The 20,605-nt window shown below is 50.9% G+C and overlaps 1 protein-coding gene across 4 annotated transcripts in view; it reads left to right on the top strand.

Moving 5' to 3' along the window:
- Positions 1–20,605, top strand: part of PTK2B (protein tyrosine kinase 2 beta) — a 123,027-nt gene that overhangs the window by 93,531 nt on the left and 8,891 nt on the right. For 3 of the 4 annotated variants that reach the window (XM_059176410.1, XM_059176405.1, XM_059176406.1), the window contains 21 exons: positions 512–599; positions 1,771–1,850; positions 2,969–3,031; positions 3,242–3,296; positions 3,743–3,883; positions 4,294–4,368; positions 4,943–5,044; positions 5,767–5,884; positions 6,417–6,456; positions 6,913–6,959; positions 7,674–7,724; positions 8,208–8,305; positions 9,331–9,415; positions 9,661–9,761; positions 10,022–10,137; positions 11,758–11,858; positions 12,053–12,142; positions 12,974–13,178; positions 15,881–15,989; positions 17,260–17,325; positions 18,610–18,735. In XM_059176410.1, the coding sequence (XP_059032393.1) occupies positions 512–599; positions 1,771–1,850; positions 2,969–3,031; positions 3,242–3,296; positions 3,743–3,883; positions 4,294–4,368; positions 4,943–5,044; positions 5,767–5,884; positions 6,417–6,456; positions 6,913–6,959; positions 7,674–7,724; positions 8,208–8,305; positions 9,331–9,415; positions 9,661–9,761; positions 10,022–10,137; positions 11,758–11,858; positions 12,053–12,142; positions 12,974–13,178; positions 15,881–15,989; positions 17,260–17,325; positions 18,610–18,735 (1,957 nt within the window). The remainder of the gene's footprint in view (positions 1–511; positions 600–1,770; positions 1,851–2,968; positions 3,032–3,241; positions 3,297–3,742; positions 3,884–4,293; positions 4,369–4,942; positions 5,045–5,766; positions 5,885–6,416; positions 6,457–6,912; positions 6,960–7,673; positions 7,725–8,207; positions 8,306–9,330; positions 9,416–9,660; positions 9,762–10,021; positions 10,138–11,757; positions 11,859–12,052; positions 12,143–12,973; positions 13,179–15,880; positions 15,990–17,259; positions 17,326–18,609; positions 18,736–20,605) is intronic. The other variant, XM_059176412.1, reaches the window with a different exon arrangement.

A 20,605-nucleotide genomic window follows, 5' to 3' on the forward strand; every position in this document is an offset into this window, starting at 1 on the left:
GCCCTGGGTTCTCAAATGGGGAAAGAGGAGTACAGAGTGGGGAGGCCCTGGGAAGTCCTTCCTCAGAGCACTTCCCAACCTCTAAGAATCTTCTAGAAAATCTGAGTGGCATTTTAGGCCTAGTCCTCTTGCAGCCTCCAATGCATGTATTGGCCAAGGCCTAACATAGACTCATAGCACTTACCGGGCAGGTATCAGGAACAACCCCAGGCAGGATGCTCTTGGAACTATGGAGAAGGAGGAGCAGTAGGGCAGGGAGGATAGAGAACCAGGTCAAGTGCTGATCTGCAAACCTAAGGAAAATAATTGCCACGAGGGGGAAGAGTTGGAGAGTCAGGACTAGCATTGACTACCACCTGCTGGGCTCCATGGTCCTCCACGCTCCTCCACCCAACCACAGAGGAGTGAAAGAAGAAGCAAGTCCTGAATGGGTGGCCATCAGCCTCATGGGCAGACCCATACATGACCAGCTTCCCTGTGTCAACCAGAGAGTCTGAACTTCCCGTCCCAGGTATGACCTACAAATCCGCTACTTGCCAGAGGACTTCATGGAAAGCCTAAAAGAAGACAGGACAACGCTACTTTATTTTTACCAACAGGTAGAAGTATTTTATCTTTTTGCTCCTAGGGTCCTATCTCATCATCTCTTCGGGAGATAGAAGAACAAAGCACAGATTTGGGAGGTCCCAGTCTAGGAAACTTCTCGTGGAGACATACATGCCTTGGTCCCTGGTCAGCAGTTCCAACCCTAGTTCTCTCATGGCTCCTTGAGGGCTGGCTTACCCCTCCCCATGTGCACAGCTCCTTTTGGACTTTGATGGTCATTATTTACTGCCCAGGAGACCTGGTGGTGAGCAGACAGTGTAGGTCCAAAGAGAAGGGGTAGTCTTAGAACGCAGACTCTCGCACACCTGGCTTCTAGCCCAGTTCTGCCATCTACTAACCCAGGATCCTCCGAGGGTTTAACTTACCTGCCTGAAGCTGTTTCCTTTTCTAGAAAATGGAGGTGATAAGAATAACATTTGCTTTATAGGGTTGTGGGGAGGGCCAAATGGTATCATTATCAGGGTGCTAGTGTACCAGTTCTTTGCAGAAAAGAATCTCTGATTTATAGCACGTGCCAATTTCCATGGTACAAATATTGCCCCACCATGGGTGGCATTTTGAAGCTACCGGTATGATCATACAGCTTGCAAAACTTCAGAAGCTTTAATACCTGGCTTTCATGGGCTGTTTGGAGCTGCTGTAACATGCCACTGCCTGTAATAATGCAGGTAGCGTGCCTAGCACAGGACGGGTCACAGTGAGCACTGAGGATGTGTGAGCCTGCTGCCACCGTCGTCTGTCTGGTCCCTAGTTTGCTGGACACAAAGCCAGACCCTGATTGTAGAGTGGATGACATCTGTCACTATTTACCAACAAGTCCTGGAATAAATGATTGGCTCATGCCTGAATTCCAGTTTCTTTATCTCTAAAGTTAAGAGTGGAGAGGAGAATTTGAACTCCAGCCTCATAAAGTCATGAGAGCATGTGTCTGGAAATGCTTTCAAAAATCAGAAGGCCTTGGCCTGTGGGGGCATGATTCTGGAGGGCTCTGGAGGGATGCAGAGGCTACACATTTGTGCATGGTGGAGGGGGCGGTGTGAGAGAGAGAGTGACAACTTGGGACTGCAGGATTGTATTCAAAGCCCCCACCATCTCCTGGGGTCTCTGTTCAGGGAAACAGGGAAGGAGAGCATAACTCTCAACTTTGGCCTTTCCCCTCACCAGCTACGGAATGACTACATGCAACGCTATGCCAGCAAGGTCAGTGAGGGCATGGCCCTGCAGCTAGGCTGCCTGGAGCTCAGGTATGTGGCCTCAAGGATCCCCCAGGGACTGGAGTTCTTGGCCATCTTTGTCTTACATCCAGTTTGGGAAACAAGAGTGGGTACATGGGGGTGGGGTGACAAATGGTGGCTGACATAGGGTAAAGTGCTCACTGTCTTGTCCTTAGAATAGAAGGGCCAGTCCCATCTCTGGTCAGGGTCCCCTGCTTCCTTTGGCTGCCACTGCTCTTGCCTCCAGGCTGCCTGTTTCTTCCATCTATCTGCCATTCCAGTGATTCAGTAAATGTTTCTTTGAGCACTAGGCAAGGTCCTGGGAGATATTCTAATGTTGGGTTTCCATCTGTGTTGTTCACTGCTATGACCTCAGTGGCAGTAAGCACTGATAAATATGTATAGAATTAGCAAGCCATGCAGAGGTGCCCTCAGACTTCTGGGTCTGGTCCAGGAAGTGACAGGTGTGTCCACGGTTGCTTATAATACAGAATGAAATAGGTGCCAAATATTTCTCTCCTTGTTTAAAGTTTGCAGGATTTCTCCATCTTAGCACTAGGGACATTTGGGGCTGGATAATTCTTTGGTTGGGGGGCCATCCTGTGAATTATAATATATTTAACAGCATTCCTGGCCTCTACACACTAGATGCTGGTGGGACCATCCTCCTCCTAAGCAGATGTGACAACCAAAGATTTCCAGACATTGCCAAAGGCTTCCAGGCTGGAGAGGGAGGTGTCAAATTGCTCCTGGTTGAGGACCACTGAACTGGGCCATATACCCGAGCCACTGAATGCTAGACATTCCAACAATCAGTGTTGGCTGCCTTGGGTCATTTATTTTTAGAGGACACAGATAGAACTGCCATCTTCCTCCTCTGCCCCAAAACTGGGCAGTCCCAGAGCTGGGTCTCCCAAAACATAAGGCAGGAGCCCTTCTTAGGAGACATGTCTCTTCTTAGGAATGGAATTTGTGGGTTTTCCTTTTCTTCATGATTTAGTAAATAACATTTTTTTTATTCTCATAATATTCTCCTTCCCATTGTTTACCACATTTGGCAGGGGAAAGAGAGCTTCTAGAACCAATGTGTGGCATTGGATGGCCTTGTACTCCAGCCATCAACCTATTTATGACTTCTCTCTCTCCAGGCGGTTCTTCAAGGACATGCCGCACAATGCACTTGACAAAAAGTCCAACTTCGAGCTCTTGGAGTAAGTTGGACATTGGCCCTTGCCTCTCTTGTCTTCCTTCCTTGCTGCCCTGCTCTTCCTGTTCAATCCCTACCTTGTTCATCCCCAGACCAGACCAAGCAGGACCCATCTCCCTGGTCTTCAAGCCATCTTGCCTCTTCCTGATTGGACTAAAGTCCTGAGTTGGGGGTGAGGGGGAGTCAGATGTCACCTTTTCCCTCCTTCTTTCAGGAAAGAAGTGGGGCTGGACCTGTTTTTCCCAAAGCAGATGCAGGAGAACTTAAAGGTGAGGCAACCACTGGACAAGGGGCCCAGAGCAACCCCCTTTGTGTTGGCCTCCAGAACTGGAGCCAATGGCACCAGACTGGGGGTACTTGGGAAAGCCAGGGTATCTGGGCTGTCTTGGGCCATCTGGGCATAGGGCCACTAAAAGCACCTAGTGGGTCCTTTCTGTGGCTGGCCATTAGGAAACCGGGCTCTGTTTCCACATCCGAGGCTAATTAGCTTTGTGGCCTGGGGATCTACTTCCCATGCTTCCCTGCCAGGGCTACGGTGAGCCTCCCTTGACACAGCAGGTGTGTGTCTTAGTCATAGATCGCTGCTGCTCTCATGGCAAAGGCCTGAGGACCATCCTCTAGCAGCAGACAGGCTCTTGGTGAGATCAGGGAAGGCATCAGAACCTGGACGAGCAGGGCCTGCTCATCACCGGCCATCCCCGCCCCCCTCCCGCAGCCCAAGCAGTTCCGGAAGATGATCCAGCAGACATTCCAGCAGTACGCCTCGCTTAAGGAGGAGGAGTGCGTCATGAAGTTCTTCAACACCCTCGCGGGCTTTGCCAACATCGACCAGGAGACCTATCGCTGTGAACTCATTGTAATGACACGTCCTTTTTATTCTCTCCCTGACCCGAATTCCAGGCCTTTCAGGGAACGGACCCATGAGGCCAACATGGGGGGCTGGGAGGGGTGTGCTTGCTTATAGCAGCCCACATAAGCCAAGCTCCTCAGGCAGCTGGGCCTCACCAACATACCATCAAACACAACCAATGTTGACCTACTTGCCGGAGGCAGGGAGTGGAAATCTTGGCCACAGATCTTGGAGGTGGGCAGAGTAGGCAGGGTAGGCAGGGAGGAGGGTAATCTGTTGGTAGGGTTTTAAGACTGAAGGAGCTGGAGGACCCAGGAAACACTGGCCTGTGTCTGACTCAGTGAGCTGTTTGCAGATTTCTGAAATAGGAGGGAGACAGAACTGAAGCAGCAATCTTCTCTCTCCTTTTATTCCAGCAAGGATGGAACATTACTGTGGACCTAGTCATCGGCCCTAAGGGCATCCGCCAGCTGACGAGTCAAGATGCCAAGGTAGAGGGAGGCAGGGGGCAGGCTGCACCCAGCCCCGGGCTAAGCAGTCTTCCTCTCTCTGCTGCCTCCTACCTTTCCCTGTGTTTCAGTTGCTCCTGCCCCTTGCTGAGAGCAGAGAGGCCCTTAGTATGAGAAGCCGTGGAGAGAGTTTTTGGAGCCTGGGGCAGATGGTTCTTTACTTTCCTGTGGCGATCCCCTCCACAGAGGCTGGGGAGTTGGGGTGGAGAGAGAAGACAGGACACTATCACTGCACTTCTGGCTTAGATAAAATTGTTGCTCTTGTAATGGCAAGATGGGGCAATCATTCCCCTGGGAGTCAGAAGACCTGGGTCGAGTCCTGGCTCTGTCACCATTGTGGCATATGACTTCGGGCCAGTCCCCATTCCTAGACTCATCTTATCTTCTGCAAAGTGAGGAGCTTAGACCAGACGATGCTTTCAGTCTTCACTGTCTTTGATTCTGTCTTCCTCCCACGGAGAGGCTGTCGGTGCTTCCTTGCAACCCCAGACTGACCAATCTTCACGACCCCACTCCAGGAGTGGGAATGTCTGAAGGGCCCCCTCCTTTCTTACAGCCCACCTGCCTGGCCGAATTCAAGCAGATCAGGTCCATTCGGTGCCTGCCCCTGGAGGAGGGCCAGGCGGTTTTGCAGCTGGGCATCGAAGGCGCCCCCCAGGTGAGCATCTCTGGGCACCTGGGAGCTCGGAAACAGCCAGCCCACCAAAGGACAGTCTTTCTTGCTTAGGCCAGCCTGGCTTTGGGGATCTTGCTAAGAAAACTGCACCTATTTCTCAGACAAGGTACCGGGTTGACAATAAAATTGTAAGGGAAATGCATCAGGAAGCAAAGCTGTTTAAAAATGTCAAGAAATAAGTTGGGGGGTGTTTTTAGGGTGAGTGAAGTGCCCTTGATTCAAGGTACATAGGAGAGGTCTAGCTTTGAACAAGTGAATAATGACTCAGTAACAGGATCTCTGGGGACCTGGGTGGGCTTTTTGTAGGTGGAAGAATCAGATAGCACTCAGACAGAAACCGATTGTCTCTCTCCCCTTTTATCTGTCTGTCCCCTGAGCACTGCCTCTTCTCCTAGTTTCTGCTCTTACCTATGGGGCACCTGTGAGGTACAAGGCATTGTGCTATACACTCAGAGACCAAAATAAGTCCCAGCAGAAACTGGCCTTCCTAGGGTTTAGGGTCGCCAGCGGGGAGGGATGACAAGTGCGCCCCCTGGTGGTCGTGGGGGAAGGCAAGCCAAGCCCCAGGACAGGAGCTGATGGATTCCAGGGTGGGGATGGGTGGCGATGTCAGCCCCTTCTGAGGCAGTTTCTTCTCAGGTCTTGTGGGGCAGACTCTAGCCAAGGCTCTTGGGTCTCATCCTTGGCTGGTCTCTTCTCTGCAGTCCTTGTCCATCAAAACCTCCTCTCTGGCAGAGGCCGAGAACATGGCTGACCTGGTGGACGGTTACTGCCGGCTGCAGGGGGAGCACAAAGGCTCTCTCATCATTCATCCCAAGAAAGGTGAGTTTCCATTTAAAGGCACACGGTCCCAATGGGCAGATGTGGCACAAGCCCCCAGAGGCCGAGCGGAAGAAGCGAAACCATTGACCGAGATGGAAAGGAAGAGGCTCTGGAAGTGGGACCAGGTGCTTGCCCAGCCTTTCTTGGGTACTCCTTGGGGACCTGTCCTGGGTCCTTCACTGCAGGCCTTGGCTGAAGGCAGCTGGGGGAGCTGGCTTCTGGAGTGGTGGTGTTTGTAGCCCCAGGAAGAGCAAAGCTAGTGCTAGAACACAACTGGTCCTTCCTGTTAACATGATGGGATCAGGAAGCAGAGGTCCAGGTTGGAACACGTGGGTGGTAGCAAAAAGAAACTTGAGAATTTCTTCCACTGAGAGGACTCTAATTCAGGCCAGCTTCCACTCCGTATTTCAGAGGATACATAGCGGGAAGGGGGTCTCCCTTGTGTTGGCTCGCAGGAGGTGTGAGGTCAGCCATCCATCCAGGACTCTGTGTCCCCTGGCTCCAGATCCCCCTCTTTCTGCTCTCTCCCCAGATGGTGAGAAGCGGAACAGCCTGCCCCAGATCCCCATGCTGTGAGTACAGCGGGAAGACGGGGAACAAGGACTGCACTCAGCCTATGTCTTCCTGGGAGGAGACAGAATGAATAGGGAACCCCACCACCATGGTTCCTGGTTTCCAGGCTCCCCGGGGAGAACACGGGAACACTGGCATTTCACAAGTGGCAATTTCTCACCAGTAACTTTCACCCCATCAGTTCCTGCAAGGGCAGTCCGGTGTCCTAATGCCATCTGGCCTCATCTTAGGGAGAATGGCTGATGTCCACTCTTCCCTGCCCCCTGGCAGCGTGGGCTATGCTCCCAGGCTGGTATCATCGGGACTGTCTGCTCCTCCCTGGGGCAGGCAGGGGTACCAGGGCAGCTGGCCTCCGGGAGAGGCGGGTGGGAGAGGGTGGGCTGCCAAGGCATCTCGGGGCCACACTGCCAGGTTCTGAGTTCACCAGGCTCCTGCCCTTTCATCTCCTTCTACAGCAACCTAGAGGCCCAGCGGCCCCACCTCTCAGAGAGCTGCAGCATAGGTAAGCCTGCCCGTGTCCAGAGTCTCCTTTCTGCCCGCTCTTGTGCCGTTGTCAAGGATGCCCTCAAAGCTACGCAAAGACAGATTTCCCCTGTGGCTTGGCTGTGACAGCTTAAAGCGTCATTAATCCTAATAGCTAACGTGTATTCGCCAGTTGTAATGCTGGGCGCCATGTTTATCTGAGCTTGGGCCACCCTAACAAACACCACAGCCAGGGGGCGCCCTACTCCTGACCTCATCTAACCCTAATCAGGTACCCCCAGAGGACAGGCCTCCAGATACCTTCCCACAGGAGGGAGGGGAATGGGGGGGCTGGGATTTCCACATAGGAATATGGGGGAGATACAAACATTCAGTCCACAGCAGGGTCAGATATATAATAGGAATTCTTTTATTTGATCTTTATGACATTCCCTGGAAACATTCACTTCACAGAAAGAAAAACTGAGGTTAAGGGAGACTAAGGAACTTGCCCTAAATGATGCAACCAGGAGGTAGTAAGCAGGAATTCCAGTCAAGGTGCCCTAGGCTCTGTGGCCACGCCAGAACGTGGGATGGGAACCCTGTTCTTGCCTGGCTCCCCCGCACCCCCACTCCCCTCCCCAGGACATCAGGCTTGGTTTTGCTGGCCTACATGTGGGAGCCCCATTCCCAGTTCCTAGAAGTGCCCACTGAGGCATCTTACCCATAGGATGTTCTCTTTCTGTCATTCCAGAATCAGACATCTATGCTGAGATTCCCGATGAGACCCTGCGAAGGCCCGGAGGTAGACCTCTGGCCCCACCACGATGGCCACAGCTAAGGCCCTATGAAGTGACATTGTGGGGACACCTGTGACACCCTGGGGAGACTTTGTTGCCTTCCTTCGTCCTCTCCCATGTGTGCCTCAGACAGGGACAACCCGAAGCAAACCACCTTTGATTTGAAAGCTGAGACCATTCTTTTATCCCCACACTATGGACCTTTTGTGTGCCTGTGTTGTGGGGGGGATCCTAAGAGTTTGGATATGAGGCCCGGCCTTCCGAGGGAAGAGGGTGATGGTTTTCCCCCAGGTCTGAGATGATGGAAACTTCTAGAACCTCTTCTCCAGGCCAACACTTAGATTTTAGCTGAGATGTTGTTGAGGGGTCTGGTGGTGCCTGGGCAGGAGGGGAGCAGAGCCTAGCACTGGGGCATGCAAATACCCAGATGCTCAGGGGCAGCAGTGGCTTCTGTGCCCTGAGACTATCCGCTCTCTCCATCTGCCCAGGCCCACAGTATGGCGTCGCACGGGGAGATGTGGTCCTGAATCGGATTCTTGGTGAAGGCTTTTTTGGGGAGGTCTATGAAGGTGTCTACACCAATCACGTGAGTTCCAGACTCTTCGCGGAAATTCCTCTCCTGCTTTTCCATAGGACAAAAGGGGAGTTCATATATTCTGGGTTTGAAGCAGCCACCATGATAAGTGGCTCTTCCCCCACTTGGCATTTGCGGTATTTATGAAATACCCAGGGAGTGACGGAAGCACGAATTATTGCCCGGAAGGCTAGCGAGCCCAGGGAGTAAAATAGAGGCAGGACCTGGGGAAGGGCTGGCTGAATCTTGGAGGGCAGGAACGCGGAGAAGTGTGAGAAAATGCAGCTCTGAGATGAGGATGAGCAGGATCTGGGGCAGGGACGGGTTTTGAGGCCCCAGTAGGGGCAGGACCCACAGAAAGGGTAGAGCCGGAGAAAAGAGGCAGCAAAAATGTAAAAGCCAACAGTAAAAACGGAGGACAATAATAAAAAGAGAGAAAGAGACCAGAACGCCGCGTTGGATGCCTTTGCACCCACTCCGCCATGTCCACGAACAATGGGCAGAGAGCACAGGCCCCGAGCCTCAGTGTCCCGATCTGGAAGGCCAGAGGCTTTCGTCGCAAAGGTCCCTTCTGGTCCTGACATACCCCAGTCAAGAAGCAATAGAGACAGGGGGCGCCTGGGTGGCACAGTCGGTTCAGTGTCTCAACTCTTGGTTTCGGCTCCACACAAGGCCTGTGTTGGGCTGTGCACCCAGCGTGGAGTCTGCTTGAGATTCTCTCTTGCTCTCCCTCTGCTCCTCCTGCTCATGCGCACTCTCTCTCTTTCTGTCTAAAATAAATAAATAAATCTTTTTTTTTAAAAAAGAAAAAGAAAAAAACAGTGAAATCAGGAGCCAGAGAGGAGTGGAGAAAGAGTGGGGGAAAGTAGGAGGAAAGGGCGGGAGGTGCCTTGTAGAGACCAGGAGGCCCAGATGTCGCCTGTCTTCCCTCAACTGTGAGCCACGCCTGTGGGGTGACCGTGGCAATGCCAGCCAGGGGACCCTTTCTTTTGAGCCCCGGGCTGGCCCCAGGGGCTCTGAAGAGACTTTCGTTGCAGAAAGGGGAGAAATTCAACGTCGCCGTAAAGACCTGTAAGAAGGACTGCACTCTGGACAACAAGGAGAAGTTCCTGAGTGAGGCAGGTGCGTGGCCCCTGGGAAGGGACCCGGCCTCTGTGAGTGGGAGAAGACCCCCCGGGACGACACGGACCTCCGAGATGGGAGAGGGGTTTGGACGCCGGGATGGGAGGGTGCCAACAGCGCAGGGAGCCCCGTCAGGAGAAGGGGTTTCCCTCCATGTCTCTCCCACGGGGGACAGCCCAGCCTGTTTCCCCCATGTTGGACCTTAGAGCCACTTGGGCCTGCCTCCCTCTTGCCCCCAATTTCAGTGATCATGAAGAATCTCGACCACCCGCATATCGTGAAGCTGATCGGCATCATCGAAGAGGAGCCCACATGGATCATCATGGAATTGTATCCCTATGGCGAGGTAAGCTGGGGACGGCAGAAGGGGAGCCCCGTGGCGGCAGCTAGGCCACGGTTGAGCAGGGCCTCTGGCTGGGATGACTTCAGAGCATGGGCCCTTAACTCCCAGCTTCCCGCCCCCTGTATTCAGCCCAAACAATCCCGAGATCGGTCGTGGGGGATATTTCTGGAACATCTTGCCAACCTGAGTTTGCCGGGAAGGGCTTGGCAGCTGCCTGCAGGAGCCATGCCAGGGTCTTGAAGGCATCTTCCCCCTTCTTGCAGCTGGGCCACTACCTGGAGAGAAACAAGAACTCCTTGAAGGTGCTCACTCTCGTCCTGTACTCGCTGCAGATCTGCAAGGCCATGGCCTACCTGGAGAGCATCAACTGTGTCCACAGGTGGGGCTGGGGAGGACGCTGGGCTCCTTGAGCTGACCCTGACCATGCAGAGGCTGGGATCGTGCAGGTCTCAGAGTGGCACAGACGAGTGTTGAGACCCTAGCGTTGGTCCTGGCTCCTGTGACCACTCGAGCACCTGCTAGGAGCCCATTGCTTCATCTGAAAGGTGGACTCGCCATACATACCTCACGGCGCTGTTATTAAAACTAAATCCAAAGTGTGGGGCATCTGATTGTAGCCCAGGGCGGTCCAGCCTGCTTCGCAGTGGGGTCCCCCATTTTCACGGACCTGGCTCTCCTCAGGCTCACCCATTTGGTGGCACACAGCCCAGGCTGGCGGACTGGACTGGGGTGTGCCGGGAACATCCTGGGAGCTGGGCCCTTCCCGGCGTGAGCAGCTGGCCCCCCACTTGTCCCCAGCACCCCTGAACTCTCAAATCCTCTCTTCCCCCTGGCTGTGGAGTGGGCCCCTTCTCCACCTGGCTTTGTTCCCTTGAAAGAAGGTTCCAGCCACAAGGAATGGGATCCCCTGGAGGAGACAAAGGGGTGCTCCCAGAATATTGGGGTGACGGGTGAATGCTTCCATCCAGCACCAGGGACATTGGTTATGTAGCCTTGTGGGCGATACTAGCAAAGCCGTGGGTGGGGATATAAATGTTCATTCATTCGTCCCAGTCACTCAGTCAGCACATCTGGAACTTCTATCCTGTGTTTCCAAGTGCTGTCCTCGGCTCTGGGATCAAGTCGTAGTCAAAACAGACCCAAACACCCTTTCCTTATGGAGCTTATTTCAAGCATCGGGGTAAAATTCAAGATATAAACAGTCATGAGGAGAAGGTGGTTGGATAATCTGTTTCTCTTATCTGTTTGGGTAAAGTTGTCTTGCTCTGAAGTCAGCTTTTTCAGTAATAAAGACAAATGATAGGGAATGGAACCTGCCTGTGAGAAGCGAGCTGACGAGCCTGGTGTTAGAAATGATGCCAGGAACATGAGGTAAACTGAGTCAGTGAGCACTTCCCCAGAGAGGAGTGAGAGCTCAGCTCTGGATTTAGGCTGCCTGGGTTGACCCCAACCCCCGTCCCCACCCCAGGGAAACCTACTGGACAATCTCCTTCAGTTCTCTGTGCTCCCGTCTCCTCTTCTGTGGGAGACTGAGGGTCTCTCATGTCACAAGGCAGAGTGTGTAAGGTATTTGGGTGATCCTGACCATCCTAGTGCCCCCTGGAGGGTTTCTGGGAGCTGTTGCTCTTGGCCATGACAGAAGCCTACAGTCCAGTGGAGTTGCAGAAGCAGGCAAGAATAGTGACTGGGAAAGTTGTTGGGGCTGTCCCTTGAAGAATCGGCAGGGTGACAGCATGCCTGGCAGAGGGGAGGATACAGCCCACAGGGCAAGCATGTGGAATGAGTCCTGGGAACCTGAAGTTGGCTTCACATTGGAGAAGGGGTGATGGGAGATAGAGCTCCCCAGGAAGGTGCAAGAAGGTGGCCGAGGGCCTGGGGTAGGGAGACCTAGACGGCCAGCCCAGCCTCCTGGGGCCCTGGCCAGCACTCTTCTTCTTTATTTCTCTGTCCATTTGTCTGCCAGAACAAAACATTCTGAACCTTCTCATTTCTCTCCCAGGGACATCGCTGTCCGAAACATCCTGGTGGCCTCCTCTGAGTGTGTGAAGTTAGGGGACTTTGGCCTTTCCCGGTACATTGAGGATGAAGAGTATTACAAAGGTGAGGGATGTTCAGCCGAGGACCTGTCCCTGGAGGGGTCACTGCAGCCTCACCCCACTCCCACAAAGAAAGAAGAAAACACTACAGTTGGTCAAGTTCAGGCCAAAAGTCTCTGGAGAATAGGCTGTAATTCTGCATAATTCTGGATCTTTCTTCGCTAAATAACCCCTGTAAATCTCTTTGCCCACCCTAAGCCTCTGTCACCCGTCTCCCCATCAAGTGGATGTCCCCTGAGTCCATCAACTTCCGCCGCTTTACGACAGCCAGTGACGTCTGGATGTTTGGTGAGTGGAGTTTCCCGAGAGCATGGGAAAGGGTTCTGATTCTGGAACCCACCCCTTGGTGGCAAGTGTTCTGTTTTGCTCTAGCCACTGAGCAGTCCCAGAAGTAGGGGGGCTGGTGGTGAGTTGGGGACAACATGGGCTAAGGGCCCGCCAGAGCAGTATTGGTTAATCTTCCCAGCAAAGGCTCCTGAGGGGGGCATGCATTCCAGCAACCAGTCCCGGGGACTGATGTGGGGTCCCCCGCCCTAGAGGGGATCAAACTCTGAGGTTGGTTCTGAGAAGGAGGCATAGGAATAGATGACAAGTAATAGATGGACAGCCCCTTATAGAGCACACAGCCATGTAGATTACACCCTTCTGTTCTCCACAGCCAGCCCAATAAAAACTCATTATTATTACGCCCATTTTCCAGATAAGGACACTGAGGCTCTGGCAAGCCAGGGGCTTGTGTAGGCAGCAAGTTGTTGGTGCTAGGCTTCAAACCCCAGCTTTCCCATGGTCTTCACCCCCTCTTGAGGGAAGGCCCTGGTGGTCCCAACAACATGCCTTTGACAGCCCCCTCCTCCTCATTGCACAAAACCTAACAGCTCCATGTGGAAGAGGTCTAGGGAGGGGAACCTCCATTCACTTGTAGATGCAGGTGATGAGTCCCTTGGTGGACCGCTCCCCCCCCGCCCCCACTGAAGTGGGCAAGTCCCCAGGGACGGTAGGGGTGAAGGCTGGAGAACTCGAGAGGTTCCTGGCAGGGTTTTCACCAGGGAGGGTGGGCTGGCGTCTCCACGCAGGTGTCCTCCCCAGTGCAGGTCCTGAGCCCTCTCTTCCTGCCCTCAGCTGTCTGCATGTGGGAGATCCTGAGCTTTGGCAAGCAGCCCTTCTTCTGGCTGGAGAACAAGGACGTCATTGGGGTGCTGGAGAAGGGGGACCGGCTGCCCAAGCCCGACCTCTGCCCACCTATCCTCTACACCCTCATGACTCGCTGTTGGGACTACGACCCCAGTGAGCGGCCCCGCTTCACTGAGCTCGTGTGCAACCTCAGGTGACCATGGAGCAGGGGTGGGGGGCTGCCGGCACCAAGACCCCAGGCAGCAAGTCTCTTCTCCCACTGCTCTTAGGGGCTTACAACAAGTGTACATCCCTGAAAGGGATGCAGTTGGTGTCCTCGTGGCCACCATAGCGATGGGAGAATTCAGGCTCAGAGCTGTGGCTGTGACGGGGTGGGGGGATGGGCCTTGCACCGGGACCTCCCCTCTGACCAACACAGAGCCATGTGTCCCAGTGGAACTGGCTGGTCCTCCGAGCAGAAGCACGGTACCCTGCATGTCACAGAGGCTCAGTGGCTCGGTCAGAAGACAGGGGATTAAAACCGAGCTCACTGTCACATAAGAACATACAGTGAGCCTGCGTAAGCCTCACCATCTTGGTATCTGTCAACCCAGAGCTTGAAGTGTTGCTCCTAGTATGCACTCCAGAAATATTTTTTAGGTTAGAGCCCAAAGTCTAAAGCAGACTTTCACCGATGTGCCTGTGCTCTTTCCACAGAGATTGGGGGTGTGCCTTACAGGATGGCCAGCTCGGGCATGGGACCCGAATTCCCAGCAGGACCCTTGAGCCTCTGTGCCTTTCTTTGATCCTTCTCCCAGATAGCAGGGAAAGGGTGATTGATGTTTGACCATTAAGACAGCGACCCAGGGGCCACCTCTTCCTTCTGAATGAAACATAGGCAGCCTGAAGTTCTGATGTTTCATCCAAGAGCCATTGTTCTCTCCTGGGTACTGTCAGATCACATTTTAGACAGTCCCCCTGTTTCCTTGGTGGCTTGCGTGCCAACAGCTCCTCCTCGGGTAGTCTGACTTTCTTTTGGCCTCCTTTAGGGCAGGAATCAACAAACTTTTTCTGTAAAGGGCCGCTAGTAAATATTTGGGGTTTTGCAAGCCATATATGGTCTCTTGTTAAAACGACTCAACTCTGCTGTACAAGTTAAGAAATATCCATAGACAATGCGTCAACCAATGTGTGTGTTGCTGGGTTTCAGTAGGACTATTTAGGACTATTGGGGGCAATAGAATTTGAATTTTTATAATGTTCACATGTCATGAAATTTCTTCTTTTCATTTTCTTCAATCGTTAAGAAAATGCAAAAAAAAAATACTCCTAGTTTGGAGCCACATAAAAATAGGCGGGAGGCTGGATTTGGCCTGTGGGCAATAGTTGACTGACCCCTGCATTAGGGAACCGAGTGCTTATTTAATGTTAAAAACACTGACTTTAAACACTGCAGTCAATGTGTTAGCATTTTTTTAAAGAAAGAAAAGAGTCCCTGGCAACTGCTTTGCAGGAGGTACCCCAAGGGGCAAGCTGGAACTGACCACGCTGGGGCAGTGAGAATAATACTGAATGTGCTTGTGGAGCCAGGGTTCCAACACAATCTGCAAGGCTTCCAGCTTAGAAGACCTTTCTGTTCCTGTCTATCCCTTTGTTGGCCCCCGATTAACTCTAGTCTCATCTTTGGTCCTTCGTATGGGAAATTTGAGAAGCCAAAGGGTTCCAGGAAAAGTATTTGAAAGATGTAATTTGAAAGGGCCAAAGCTCTGGGGTGCTAAGGGGAAGAGGGGGGACCTTAATTCATTCAAGGGGCTTAAGAAACATGGGGAGTTGTGACAGATGCTTGTCTGTGGGCTGAGAAGGATGACCCTTTAGAGGGACCAGACCAGCCCCCACCATGGATGGAGTTAGGAGCAGGCTTTCTGTGTAATTGTAAAAATATCCAAAGACCCCCAAGGAGCCCAGGATATCCCCCTCAAGCTACAGCCTGGCAGTCCTCCATTAGAGCTAAGACAGGATTTGATGAGTATTTCCTAATCATGTAGGCAAAAGAAGGGCCCTTTTAATATCAAACTTTGAAAATTCCTCCCTGTAACAATAGTTACCTTTTCAGAATTTATTGACTGGCAAAATATATTAAGCTATATAGTGACTTTTTTATATGATGTACAGTGTAATTCATGTGCACTTGAAAATCCAACACAAATATCGTATGTTTGGTAGCATAAAATACTCGGTCCACAGACAATGAATACATGTGACAATGAATACACAGTGAATACACAGACAATGAATACACAATGAATACACAGACAATGAATAAATATAGACTATGAATAAGTGAATTCAGGGACCTCCTGTGATCATTCCAGAGTTCTCTAGGGTCTGTGATTCCCAAGGTGGGAAACATTGGGTTGAATAAGAAAGGCAAGAAGCACAAACATAGCTAACCCGGGAGTTGAATCCACAACCATTACTCATTAGTACACATGAGGAGTGTGTTGGTGGGTGGTTTAATGAAAAATAGGAGATGCAGAACACAGGCCTTGGTCATGAAGTTGGCTGGGATTTCAGTTATCTCCATAGGGGGATGGTGCCAATAGCAGGTGCAGGAAGGCAAGATGCATGGGGAGGTGGTGGGGGACACACTTACACTACCCTGTAGGACTAACTCTCCAAGGACTTTTTCCCCACCATACATCCATTCCTGTGATTCTCCCAACTTTACTGTTGGGGAAGCAGCCTCAGGGTCCATCTTTTAGCCTCTCAGGGGAGTCTTTCCAGCCACTCTTCCGAGGAGACAGAAATGGGACCCAGCGGTCCTTCTTTGGGCCTCTCCAGGCTTCAGAGGAAGGAGTACAGAAAAGAGGCTCCAGGAGCATCTTTAACTTTGTTCCTGACCTGACTCCTTGGCAGTGACATTTATCAGATGGAGAAGGACATCGCCATAGAGCAGGAGAGGAATGCTCGCTATCGACCTCCCAAAATCTTGGAGCCCACAGCCTACCAGGAACCCCCACCCAAGGTAAGCCAACCCCTGGTCTCAAGGATCCTATGAGTCAAACAGAGCTGGGCCTCCATGTGGCCCCCTCCCGGCCGGACTATGGAACTCCTCCCTCTTCCTCCAGCATAGGCAGGATGTGTTCCTGTGGTCCTCTTGGCCCTCAACCCAACTGTCCTTCAGCACTGAATTCAGGCCCTATCACCTGGGTGCTCTGGCAGGTGTGATCTGAGGCCCCAAGAGAGCAGACCCTAGATGGCAGCTAGGGCAGGGAATCACCCTGAAAACTCTTCCCTTAAGGATCTGGAACACTTTTCTTTCTGGTATTTTTCACGAACAAATTAGATGTCCCTGAGGGCACATGAATGGGGAGTGTCTCACAATCTCTTATGCCCAGCCTCTATGTCCACACCCTCCCTGGCATCTCTGGACTCAGAATCCAGTGCCCTGCTACCATGCCATTAGGTGGGTGGGACCATATCCATATTAGGCAGCTCAGACTGCCATAGCAAAATCCCATAGACTGAGTGTGGAGGCTTGGAAGACCAAGATCAAGGCACTGGCAGATTCATTGTCTGGGAGGACTCTCTTCTTGGCTTGCAGATGGCCACCTTCCAACTGTGTCTTAGAACAGCAGAGAGAGCAAGAGCTCTGGTGTCTCTTCTTATAAGGACACTAATCCCATGATGAGGACCCCAGCCCCATGACCTCATCTAACCCTAATGATCTGGCGAAGGAAGGTCCTACCTCCATATGCCATCATACTAATAAGAGTTGGAGCTTCAACGTACAAATTTGGGAGGTGGGAGTACAAAGACAGTTCATAACAAATTCCTATCTTCTCCAAGGCCTTTTCTCACTGTCTCTCCTTGCTTGGCATGCCCCGATCCTTCCCTCAGTCAGGGCCCACCTCAGTTTTCACCTCCTCCACGAAACCTCTACACGTGCCTGAGCCCTCGGTGACTTGTTACCTCTGGAAGTATGTGGCTCTTGACAGCTGATTTGACAGGTGTTCCCGTATCTAAAGAGGTTACACACCAAAGACCAGTAAACCCCTCCATTGATGATGTCCCTCTGGAAGCCAGAGAGACTGGCTTCCTGTACCTTCTCATCACTCAGCATATAATGGGTGCTCAGTAAGTGAATGCAAATGATTTCAATGATCACTTTGCCCCTCCTCTCTCCTTCATTCTGAATAAGCCTGACCTGTGTCCAACCAAGGATTCCCCTTGGTGAGCTATGCTCACTCAAGGAGAGAGGCATGGCCTGACTCATCTCTGTGTTTTCTCTTCAGCCCAGCCGGCCCAAGTACAGACCCCCTCCACAGACCAACCTTCTGGCTCCCAAGCTGCAGTTCCAGGTAAACATGTGACCAGAGGGCTGGGAAAGTTTGGGGCCATTCCTCATCTCAGACCTTCCTGAATTTCCATTCTTGTGCCTTTGAGGACTAGCAATGACCTGCTTGGCTTATGGAGATGGTCTACATTGACTCTTTCTTGGTACCTACAAGAGAATTTGAACTCAGAGTGCCCAGAGAGCGAAAGAAACAAAATGTAATCTACCAGGCTGTCCTCAGCTAAGACTCACCTTAAGCTCAGTCCATCTGTCCATAGTGTTTGTTGCTCCGTGTGCCTGCCTATAGCTACTTCTCTATGCCAAAGGTCTTCCTGGCCCCCTACCAAGAGCAGAACTTTCTGAGAAGGAATTTCAGGCAGTTGGGGACAGTTGATGTTCTCCAGAGAATAGAGCTGCTCCCCATGGAGACTTTAGGCAGGACCCAGCTGGCCAGAAGCTGAAAACAAGTTTCCATCAGAGCTTTCCTTGTGCCTCCATCGTTACCAACCATGGGATCTTCCCAAGATGTTGGTCCCTCTCTGAGAACGTCTCTGTCATGTGTTTCTGTCCTATGTCTCAATCATAGGGAGCCAAGGCCCATCTCTTTTCCCTTACAACCCTCAGCTCAGAGTCAGTGTTCAACAGTGGAGCATCTCAACCAACAGACACAATATCTGTTCATCTGGTACTCCTTACAGAAAGGTGGTGTCCCATGGTCATATATTTCTCAAGGAAATGCTCCAGTACCAAAATAAGGATAATCAAGAACTAAGAGCTAAATCCTTGTGTGTGTGAAGAAGAAAACCTTGATGCAGAAGATAGAAGCAATATTCCTAAGAAGAATCATACCTTTCTGTGATGTTTAAAACAGTGATTAAATACAAACACACCCATATTTCTGTGGGCTAATCATATCTGTCAGTTTGCAATATGCTTATGACATGGAACTCCTTTCTGAAGAGTCCTGACGGAGGAGACATGGACTCAGTGAGTCAGTAACCTATGTGGACCCCATTGTATGCAGAGCTTCATCTGGCTGGCTGTCAGATGAATGAGAGGCCACAGGACCCACAGGCCCCTACAGGGGCTGCTCTGACTCCCAGCCAAGAGTCATGTGTGTCTCTCTGCTGTGTCTCCCAAACAAGACCAATGAAACACCCACATCACATTCTTTGTGAGCTCCTGAAGAGCAAGTGCAATGTCTCCAGTGGTGCCCATTATTGTTTCTCTGTGCTCATGTTTGTGGCAGCTAATTGTCCACCTTCTTGTCTTGTCCCTGTGCTGGTGCTTCTTTGCTTCTCCTGAATAGGTCCCCGAGGGTCTGTGTGCCAGCTCACCTACGCTCACCAGCCCTATGGAGTATCCATCTCCTGTAAATTCGCTGCACACCCCACCTCTCCACCGGCACAATGTCTTCAAGCGCCACAGCATGCGGGTAAGAGGGCTCTGCATGCTGGGTCCTAGCCCGAACTCAGAAGGCTGCTAGAGGGAGGTGTCTGGGACACCAGGAACCCCACATCCTCCAGCTCAGGAGGGACCCTTCATGCTTTAATACACCAATCAGCCCATTAGGAGGCTCTGTAACTTCCTCTCCTTTGCAAACCCACTGGAAGTTGGGGGCCATGTCAGGCTGTGCTCCCAAGGACATTGGTTGGACCTGGACCTTCCCTGTCCATACTTTGGTCCTATGTTTCCTGAACCCTGGGCAGGTAATGTGGCAGCTTGTGGGCAGAGGGCATCCAAGCTTGATGGTGCCAGAGAATAATAGATCCTGGAGGCTCTGCCCAGTTCTTCCCTTCCTGCCTGATTGTTTCAGTTGCTAAATGCCTCCACAGTCAAAGGAAAGGTTTCCTTGTGTCTGGACTCCTGCTGCTATTGTAAAAGCTGATGTTGTGTGGGAAGTAGCTTTGGGGCTAGTGTGGGGCTAAGCCACTCTTCCCAGTCATGTCTTTGCGTAACTGCCAGTGAGGCCCTGAGTACTTCATGGACTAGCTTCTCATTGTCAAGTTTTATGGGGGGAGAAAAAAGGCAGCTTTTCTTGTAAAAGAGTTGCCCACTTGTCACTTCTCAGCACCCATCTTCTCTTTCAATGGAGCAGTGGTCATCTGGCATGAATATCTGATATACTTTACTAAACTGAGTCTTAATATGTGCCAAAACAAACCAAAGGCATTATTTTAGTTCTAACTCTAAATATATAATATATATTTATATATAAATATATATAACTCTAATATACTAACTCTAGTATATATGCATGATATTTCAGGCTCAGTATACAGGACTCTAAAAGCTTTTGGAAAAACTCCATGTGTATTATAATAGATTTGGAAAATATGGGAAAGTTGTGTTGATATATTCTGTACCATTATTTTTAATTTAGCAAAATTTTGAAATGTGTAAGGTAACTTAGAATTCTAGGCAGTGAGATCTATTGTGGGCTAAAATTTCCCCTAACCTAGTTCATTTTCCTCTTTCAAATTAATTTAACCAATTTATATCTTAACATATACTTAACAATAATAAAACTGCATTGTAAAGGACGCACTATAATTTAGGCAACGTGCACTTCCTCCACCTTCCTGTCTTTGACTCTGTTCATAATTGAGTTTTAGTGAGTTTTGCTTTAAAATGTGTCCTTTTAGAAAAAAAGCAATTTTGCACAATTCCAGGGTGGCACTGCCTTTGTCTAATCCCTGCTTCACCATAAGACTTTGTTCAGTTCCATAAAGACATACTGTGCAGCAGGAAAAAAGGATCTTTTGTGTCAGGGATTTAGAAGTACTTGTCGTAAGGAAGGCCTGCCTAAAAGAATATAATGAATGTTTCTTTAAGTAAACAAAAAAATGGTAAAAAAAAAATATAAAATCCATTTTATGATGTACATCAGAAAGACTGAGAAAACCTCTTTCAGGTAAAATGCTGAGGAGAGGTATAATAGGCTTCCTACAAAGCATTTGAAAGCATTTAACAAAAATCAGAAATGGTTTCCCCGCAAAAACAATTTTTCTACTGACTGACTCTCTTGCCTGACTCATCTGGGAATCTGCATTCCACACAAGAGTCAGGATGACAGCAATCTCCCTCTTGAAGACCTCACAACTGAGTTTTAAAATAATAATAAAATTTAGTGAATGACCTTGTGCAGGAATGCTTTTCCCGGGCACTGTCCTAGGTGCTGAAGAGAGAACAATGAGGTTCTGTTTCCAGAGAGCTTCAGGCAGCTAGAAGGAAAAGGGCAGGTGTGCACTCACCTGTAGTGCAAGCCGTAGAGCTGTGAGTGGCACACGGAGGTAATGCGAGGG

The sequence above is a fragment of the Mustela lutreola genome, chromosome 1, assembly GCF_030435805.1.
Source record: "Mustela lutreola isolate mMusLut2 chromosome 1, mMusLut2.pri, whole genome shotgun sequence".
Taxonomy (NCBI): Eukaryota; Metazoa; Chordata; class Mammalia; order Carnivora; family Mustelidae; genus Mustela; species Mustela lutreola.